At 38.0% G+C, this 9,658-nt stretch overlaps 1 protein-coding gene across 1 annotated transcript; it reads right to left on the bottom strand.

Moving 5' to 3' along the window:
- Window positions 1–124: 124 nt before the first annotated feature.
- stc2a (stanniocalcin 2a) lies at window positions 125–5,498 on the bottom strand. Its single transcript, NM_001014827.1, is given in 4 exon segments — window positions 125–482; window positions 2,494–2,705; window positions 2,985–3,127; window positions 5,360–5,498. Coding segments are annotated over 4 exon segments (852 nt in total).
- Window positions 5,499–9,658: the final 4,160 nt, after the last annotated feature.

Below are 9,658 nucleotides of genomic sequence, written 5' to 3'. Positions count from 1 at the left end.
GAAATGTACAGTTTGGGAGTGCTGGAATGACTGTGTGGAGGTGTAGGGGAGTATGGGTTGAATTGCGGAGTCTGTTAAGTCTGGGATTTGGGGTGTCATGGTCAGTTTAGATGATCCTGCTATTTCACCTTCGGATGTCACTTATCTTTGAGTCTTCCTGCTCGGCGACTACGGCATCTAAACTGGCGCGGCGCATGCCTTGGCTTCGAATTCTCATCTGGGTATTAAACCCAGCCTTGCCAGGCTTCTCTTTGTCTCCTTGTCGAGCGCTCTTGTGGTGCTCCCCATCCGAATGAGAGGTAAGCGCCGGACGTCGCTCATGGCCACCGGATGCTGGAGCGGCAGTCATAGATGTACAAAAGCTCAGGCTGTCGCACAAAGCGCCCCAGTTCTGCTCACACTGCAGACGCACACTCCGAGTAATGGCTTCCTTCACCTCTTGTCCACAGCCCAGTAAAATGTTCACCAGCTCAACGTAAGGCCTATGAAGGTGGGACGATAGAGATCAGTCATGGTAGAAAAATTGCTGCTCTACTTTAATATGCTTTCTCAAGTTTGAAACGACATTCCCTGTTGAGTACATTACAGGCTAGTGCTGCAGTGACAGGTTATGTCTCCATACAGCTACCGCATTGACCTTTCGTGAGATTGTATAAAGACGATTAACAGCTGCTCTACAGACTCAGTCCTGTGTCTGAATAAATAAATTAACTTTGCAGAACTTTGCGCTGCTCCACATGCATTTTTAAATGGAAAAGTACATTAATTGTCTGGAAATATGAAGCTAACCAAAAATATATGCGTATTCAGTTGACGACTTCAAATTTTTTAGATGTGTAACGATTATTTATTGGTGCTTTTCAATGTAAAAACTGTTACTTGAGATAATAACTGTGTAGTTTACATTGATTTTTATTTTATTTTGAAGAAATTTGTGGTTCCCTTTTATTGTATGATCAAATATATAATGGAATGAGAACCAAAGTGGTTAACTTTACTTTGCATTTTATTGAAGAAGCTCTGAAGATTTTAGGGGTTGATCTGTTCCTTTTAAGCATGCAAAAGAAATTACGTCAAATGTGTGATGATGTGTCTTTACATCTTTATCAGCCTGCCTCTCATGCTGGAAATGTTGGTTTTAATTCTGCTCGTAGTGGGCCCTGTAGAAATGGTGTCTCTTTTCCACCAAGGCAGATTGAGTGCTGGTTCAAAACCAGAGCCTAGTTTCATTTTTAAAAAAATCTATCGACCCAAAGCAACGGCTCTGAAGTGTTTTTGAAGTTGCATCAAAACTTTGCTGATCTATAAATAAGAACTGCTTACATTACGGGCTGAGGGTGGGGTTACCATAACCAACGAGAACAACGGAAACTCAATTAAGCACCATTTTTGATAAATTTTTGGTAATCTCTGTCTATACAGATTGCAGCCAGTTGCTTGAACATTATTATCCTTTGTAGTTCACCTCTGTTAATGCAAATTACAGCACTGTGCATAAACACTTTATTTTTGCTCGCCATCTTTGTCTATTACCATGCTACCATGTGCTGTATGAGCACAGTTTTTGTACGGTATGATGCAAGTTTCCAAAGCCAATGATATTAATGGAAACGCAATGTTATTCATGAGTTTGTATTTGGCACTTCTGTGTTTTTGTTACTGGGAAACAATCACTTTCTTTAGATTATTCCCTGCTTTATCAGAGGTTGCCACAGCATGATGAAATGCCAATTACTCTGGCATTTGTTTAACACAGTAGATGCCCAACCCATTGTTTTCCAGCACTGATAGGACAACCCCCAACAGGGAGAGCCCTGGTCTCTGAGGTGCACTAGATGGTGCACAGACTTTAGTGTGCTTATAAACATTTGAGTCCTGCTGAGAGCATGGTTAGTGGAAGAGGGGTGCCATGACCTGGCTTAGAGTAAGGTTTAAGAAGGTGAGTGTAATGGAGGCCAGTTAGTATTTGCAGTGAGTAAAACTTCACTCTTTTGACCTAAGGAGGCACACTGGACAATTAAGTCCTTAGCATTCTTGCCAATGTGCAAACATCCCATGCTGCTAATGCCAGTTTGAATCCTGCTTCTAGAGTGCACGTAAAACTAGCTTGGTGCCGTGACCCATATGGGAGTGGGTTTAATTGAGGTCAGCTAGTAAAAGCTGTGCAAGCAAACCTCACTCCCCTGGTCTCAGGAGTCTTGAGTCTGCAGTTTTTAGCTTCCTTATAAGCATGAACACCTCCTATGCTGAAAACACTGGTTCAGATTACTCAGAGTGGGGCAAATGGAATTAAGGAGTAACAACAGCATTAAGCTCACAATTTAAGTCACAGTGACAGTATTCATTGCAATTGTTTGCATTACAATTAATTACACGATCTTGACAATTCTACTTGCAAAACCTCGACCCGAATTACATAGACAGGGAGCCATGTAGATGTGTAGAAAAGAGAAGGGAAATACAGAAAGATGATATGCCAAGAGCGATACCTACCCTTTGGGAAATAAGTCTTGGAAATGTATCATCTCCACCATGACATTGACGTTGTCTTTAGCAGCCGAGCAGAGGTTGTGTTTCATGTAGCATTCCCGCTGAAGCTGGAAGACCATATCCTTTATGGCCAGGCATTTTCGGCTGATGCAACTAAATTTGTGCCTCAAGCCATGAGCCATGCACTTCAGTGCATCCTTGATGAACGACTTGCCCTGTGAGTATTCAAGACAAAGTCTTATCAGATTTACAGCCTTTTTTTCTCTGGTGAGAAAATATGGAGTAATATTATAACTGTTAATAAGGGCATGTCTCTGTAGAGGCACACATCTTCAGACTGCATTACAAGCCTGAAACCCACAGCCTCAAATCCACCTGCACCTTGTGAAACATGAGCCCTGCTGGAGGCAGTGCCAGCTGGCTGAGCCAGCAGCAGGGTCATCCTCTGGATGGGACATGAACCCCATATGAGACTGGGGCAGCCATGAATTTACCTGCGAGTCGAACTTGCCAGCATTGTGCAAGAAGGTCATGCAGATTTCCTGGAGGCCCCGAATTTCACACGAGTTGTTTTCGAAACACTCAAACACCCCGCAGCCCACATCTCCTGCACTCACAAGACAGTGCTGGATCTCAGCTGAAAAACATAGAAAGAGAATTTAGAAATACATCAGGATTTATAAGGAATCCAACACTTCATTTTTGACATCTTTTTCCAAAGCAATCTCTCTGAAGCTTCTATATTTGTAAAAGTAATATATCGGTTTTCGAAATATACTTGACACAACCATTGACATCATATGCACATAAGCCTATTTTCAGGCTTTATTTGTCTTGTGAAAATTGAAGAACTATATTTAGGGGACAAATTTAGCAGAGAGAGCGCTGTGGTAATTAAGGTATGCTATTAAAATCCATCAAACTGGGAGGCATCCTGCAGTAACTGCCTAAGATGTGGGAAAGCAAGGTTAACTGTATATAGGGCAGGACGAGATTGCTTTTACTTTGCTGTAAAGCTCAGAAATGACTACTGAGTTTAAGGAAAAAAATAGCCAGAATGGAATACAATTTAGTACGTCACCTTCTAATTCTACTTTATCTGCATCTCACACAATAACAGATGTTTTTTACTTCTTATCAGATATTGTTAAAGAAGAAAAATCATATTTGCTCAATGGTAGCAGAAACCATTGAGCAGAGCCGGATTGTCTGTCCGTATAAAGCAATTATAAAAAGCCTGCCTTTTTGTCCCGCACTGAACTATGTAACAAAATGTAAATACAAACATTAGCTATGCTAACTACCTGTTTACAAACATTTATTTTAAAGTAATTTTCAAATGAACAAATGATTGGCTGTAATAAGAAAAAAATTATTATTAAAGGCAGAGATTTAATAAAACATACTGTAAATTTTAAACTCCATTGTGTCAGTAAAGAGCCAGTGCTCCAGGCAACAACAGTTGATCAAAATCTAAAAGCTCAGCAGCTATCGCATTACATATTAAACCATTTTAGGCTAAAGTTATACTATTTCTAGGGTTCTTGCGACGGCTACTTAAGCCTTCATGATTCTAAAGAGAATTTCTAAAGAGAAATTATTTTGGTAAAATAATCAAATATGAACATAAAATTTTATGTTTAACATCACATTGTTTGAGACAATCTGATTTTTAAACAATTAACAGTTTCTGAGACAGAGCACAGACATTTTAATCTCCTCTTCTTGAAGACCGACATATTCTCTTGTTAAAGGGAAAATTCCGTCACTGTTTACTCTACCGTCAGTTGATCCAAACTTTTATGAATTTCTTTCTCCTCTTTAACACAAAAATATATGTTTTTAAGAAAGCGTTAAACCTGTAACCATTGACTTCCAAAGTGTCTGTTCTTCCTGTGGATATCAATAGCTTTCTCCGGCTGTTCTTCTTTCAACTATTGTTCTTTCAGCTTTCTTCAAAATACTTATTTTGTGTTGAACAGAAGAAAGAACGCCATAAAAGTTTATAACCATTGAGGGTGAGTACATGGTGAATACTTTTTATTTTTGAGGAGAACATTCTTTTTAATGCATTTGACAGAATTTAAAAAATATACATTTTAGGTCATTTCAAGTTTACAAATACTAATATAATTTGTTTTTCTAGTTTACAATGGATCACGTGTAGAAATCTACAGCACTGATTTATAACTGAGTTATTTAGCTATAGTAACCTATATGCTGCCAGCCTGGGCCAGTACAAGCAAAAGTTGCCAAACACGAAACATCATCTACTGACGCCTGATATGACTGTCATTTTAATTGTCAATATATACAGGATTGAATAGCCTTTGTGCCGTGAGAAAGGTTAAGTTCGATCCACCTCCAGTGCAACACGTAGAGCCATTGCATCACTCAGATCCACATTACAGGTTCAACTTGCTTGTCCGCACAATGCAACAAAAGTTGCGAACGTCTTTATTTGATGCTCTCTATTGTAAAAGCTTTGCATGGCAGTTATAAGCACTTATTATTAAATACCATGCGAGGAAGTCCTTCGTAAACGCAATTCCACTCGAAAATAAGACACACAGGCGAACCTGACAGTAATGTCACCGTATATCTTTCCCTACCTTGTGCCGTGCTATTAATAGTTTACGAAGATATTGGATTTCTCTACGTGTGCTCCGTATTTACGAGATATCGCCTTCCTGCGCAATCGCTGCGCTTGATAAGATGTGCATTGGCCGGTTTTGCGCTAAATCGCGTTGTGGCCGCGCAGCTCGCATGCACGTGCCGCACATACAACACTCATTTCGGGCTTGACGAGACGCCTCGAGTGCGATCACAGTTCCACCACAGACACACACATACACACTCATTCCCTTACCTGTGTTCTGTAACGAGAGACGTCCCTTCTGACTGGCCGGTTTCTCGGGGTGACTCTCGTGCACATCAGGATTATCCGTTCCTACCACTTCCCCCAATACGGAGAGCAGCAGCAGGGACAGTGTGAATTTAATCAGCATTTCGACTCTCAATTTCTCGAGCTATAATGACACAGGCTGTCAGCCTGAGATCTGATGCGGAGACTGATCGAGATGACACAGAGAGCGTGTGAAGAGTGGAAACGGGATGGATGCTGCCTATATTTCCCAGAGTCCGGGTGTCAATTTGGATGAAGGAGTTAAGCAGGTGTTGTCAGTCGTGCGTCCCGACCAATCAGAGACGCAGACCACCACGTCCAAGTTTTAGGGGTGTGTCTGGCGAAAGTTGTCTCTACTTGCCATAAGCTAAGCTTGTAAAATGGGTAAGGGTGGGTGGGTATTTACTCTACAAGTGCTTATGAGGCATCAGACTGTTGTGTGGACAAGGGCATGCGAGTCTTCGGAATATGTTTACTGGTATTTGTATTAACACTGTATTTATTTATTTACACAAGTGGGTTCTAAAAATCTAATCACAGAGAACTGCATGAGAAAAGACAGGCTATTTCCATGCATGAAATAAAATTTTAAAATGAGCAAAATTATTGAAGTTTTTGTAGGTATATGTTGCATATACAACAAAAATCTATAATTATATGTTTGATGATATAGAGTTATAATTATTATTATAATAATAAGCAAATTAATTATTTGGATACTTCAAAGCAAAAAGTAGGCTATACTTACAACAACAGAATAAGTATGTGTGATATATTAAAACAACATGATTTGCATAAAATACCCAGAGTACATTAAAATAAATATAAACATATGGAAAGAGTAAATGTATAAACAAAATGCTCCTAACAATTATTGAGGATTGCTGCTAAATTAAACTTGACATTGACAAGGAATGGCACATTCTGCTCTATATACATTTTGTGTACACTATATATATATATATATATATATATATATATATATATATATATATATATATATATATATATATATATATATATATATATATGTGTGTGTGTGTGTGAACAATATTTTAATTTTGGGAAAATTTTATATTCATAAATGCAAGTGCCTTAAAACCAAACCACTGTTTTTAGTTTTCCAAAAGGAATTTTGGCTATACTGTAAATCTTTACAGCTCATAAAATCAAATTGTGGAAGAAGACTCTTTAGTCTATTGAAAAATTTAAAATTAATAGAAGACCCGATGTAAATGTTTTTTTTTTTCTTTTCTTTTTTTGTGTGTCTTTTCTCTGGTTTAAGTAACTTTTTTCATTTTAATTTACTATGTTATTGACTTTATTATTTGTGCTCTGTTCTATAAATGTAGATAATAGTTGTTATTCAAATTTTGCCTTATTGTAATTGTGTTATGATGCAATAAAAAAAAAAATATATATATATATAACTGAGACATTGTTATAAAAAAACATCCCATAATGTAAATTAGTTGTCATTTTATAATTTGATAAGTTGTTTACATTAAAAGATTTTTTATTTGAAAAAGCGAATGTTATACACATACTGTTTGCTATGAAACGCAAAATATTTGAAGCTAAATATCTTAAAATCATTCAGAACGCAGATAGAACCTTATAATTCTAAGGTGACTATATATATATATATATATATATATATATATATATATATATATATATATATATATATATATATATATATATATGTATGTGTGTGTAATTTTAACATAATGATAATGTGAGTTTTTACATTGCAATTTTTGAAACCCCACCAGTCGACAGAGCTAATTATATAGTCCCGCTGTCACAATGTGCCAACTCCACACAGTGAAGAAAACGGGACAAATTTGCTAATGGGTGGCAGCGATTGCATCATTCAAACCACCCCCTCTAGGCAGCTGCCATATCAGACAAAGCAATGCAAAAGCCATATAGATGAGTGCACATCTGACTCGGACAAGCATATACTCAATTTACAGACAAACAGCTAAACCAGAGATTAGTTGTTATCATGTCTCGTTTCAGTTTGGTTGCTGTGATTTATTTATTTTTACTTCTATGAAGTCTATGTGGCAAATCACTCCCATAATAATGATAAGATTCTGCAAGTATCGTCCATTTTTCCTAATTATGAAATTTAGAGAATTACAAGGACACATTTTGATTTATTCTTTGGTGACTATGGTTTAGGACAGTGCTCTAATGATCTGTTCTAAGTTATGCTAATTTATTGCAAATGAGAAATATGCCTTAAATGAGATGCAGGCCATCCTCTGTGGGACTACTCTGAAGCTGTCGGTGTGGCAAGCCATATTAACATCCACTAATTTTATGCTTTTACCATACAGATTTTAATATTACATAATCCATTATGATATATTTCATTTTCACTGCAAAGCAGGGACTTTTTTTTTAACCATTGGAGTGGAGAAATGCTGGTGGCTGGAGGGTCTAGCAAGTGTCAAGTCCCACAGAAAAGCCCCTGATGGATACTTTTGTAACTGTGTTTACCTTTTGAGTAAAGTTGTTAAACATTTGGCAGTTCCTGCCCCTTTCTTCCTTAAATGAGTATGAGTTTCAGCTATTTCTACAATACAACTGCAAGTATTTCCAGCATAAACCCAAAACACTGGCAAAGAAAATCAACACAGTAGAACACAGAAAGCCTCATAGTGTTTTGGAGGTGTTATTGCTAGAGCAGCACAGACAAAATGCAGAAGTATAAATGCTCACAACAGCATGGGCTACATCTAAAGTCTGATTTATACTTCTGTGTCAAGTGCACGCATACGGTCCAGCGGCGCCTGTGTGTGGTTGCATAGCCCTCGCCATGGCTGACTGGCACCTCTAAAAAACAATAATACACGTTGCAATGACGCATTCTGCGAGTTCTGTGATTGGTCAGCATGGGTAGCTAAGACGAAGTATAAATGCACGGCTATGCGCCAGTGGTCACGCTGATCACTCGATTCAGAAGTATAAATCAGCCTTAAGTTATGTGCCATGGGCTAAGACAGGGCTATTCAATTGGCGGCCCGCAGGCCGAACCCGACCCCTGAGGCAGTTTGTTCAGGCCCTTTAAATAGTGTGACCAAGACATCAAAAATAAATTTAGTTAGTCGAAAAACGGCCGCTATAGTTATGAAGTGACGTGCGTCTGTTCAATACAGCGCAAGCTGCAGAGGCTGGGCAGAGTGTGAGTTTCCATAAGCGAGTGCACGGGCAGCCGAAAACATTTGAATATGTTTTGTAGAAAATGCCTGTTGTACAATGCTCTGTAATCGTTAATATGGATGCAACAATTAGCTGATTTCACTATTAACTGCGCTTTAATTCTTCACAGTTAATGAATCGTAAAGGCTTCTCTAAGCCGCTTTTCTGTTGCACGGAAAAGTTATGACAAGTTGCCACCTGTGCGCTAGTTTAAATTTCCAATTATGTACACTGAGGCTTATACGCACGCAGACTGGATTAACTATAACAGAGGCCGTTCCCATATCTGGTCTTTTCCGCTTGTAAATTTGTTATTTCTAATGTAAGAATATATGGCAATATGCGCGCACAAGCGTAACAACACGCCTGGTCTTTCTGGGCGCATGCAGTAGAAAACATCTCACGGTGAGAGTTGAGCGTGCCTTTCAGTGCAATGTAAACAAAAGATATGTTTGACGAATTATTATTAAAATGATTATGTATGTTTGAACGCATATAACAGTTAATCTAAATAGCTACTTCCCGAATATAAACCTTAAATTTACATTAGACGTTATAACCCTGAAACCAGGATTATTCTTTAGACTATATAATCGTACAACCAAAATCTAAAATGTTGCATCACTAATTGTTATGCAGTTCATAACATAACATATGCATGTGTCTGAATGTAGAAAAAGCCTACTTCAGCAATGCACTGCTTTTGTTGTGCTCTGAAATACATTTAAAAAAAAAGTAAATTGGACAATGCAGTGATGTTATGTTGTTTTAAAATACAATATATTAACATTTTAATGTGGAAAAAGCCAATGTGGGTGTCTTTATGAGCACAAATACAGCATATGGGCTCTTATATGCAGTCATGTCATCATTCATATAGCAAGTCATATCTCTCCGGCCCTAAGTTTGGGATGCTTTTCATGAACCGGCCCATATGACAAACGATTTGAATAGCCCTGGGCTAAGACGATCACTCGACAAGTTATTCATGGATACTCATGGGAGACTATAAGGTATTTTCTGAGATTTTTTTAATAGTGATTTCTTAAT

This window comes from Danio rerio, chromosome 14, assembly GCF_052040795.2.
Source record: "Danio rerio strain M-AB ecotype USA chromosome 14, GRCz13ab, whole genome shotgun sequence".
In the NCBI taxonomy this organism is placed as follows: Eukaryota; Metazoa; Chordata; class Actinopteri; order Cypriniformes; family Danionidae; genus Danio; species Danio rerio.
The sequence above is the reverse complement of the archived record's forward strand: the minus strand, read 5'-3'. Positions and strand labels throughout refer to the sequence as shown.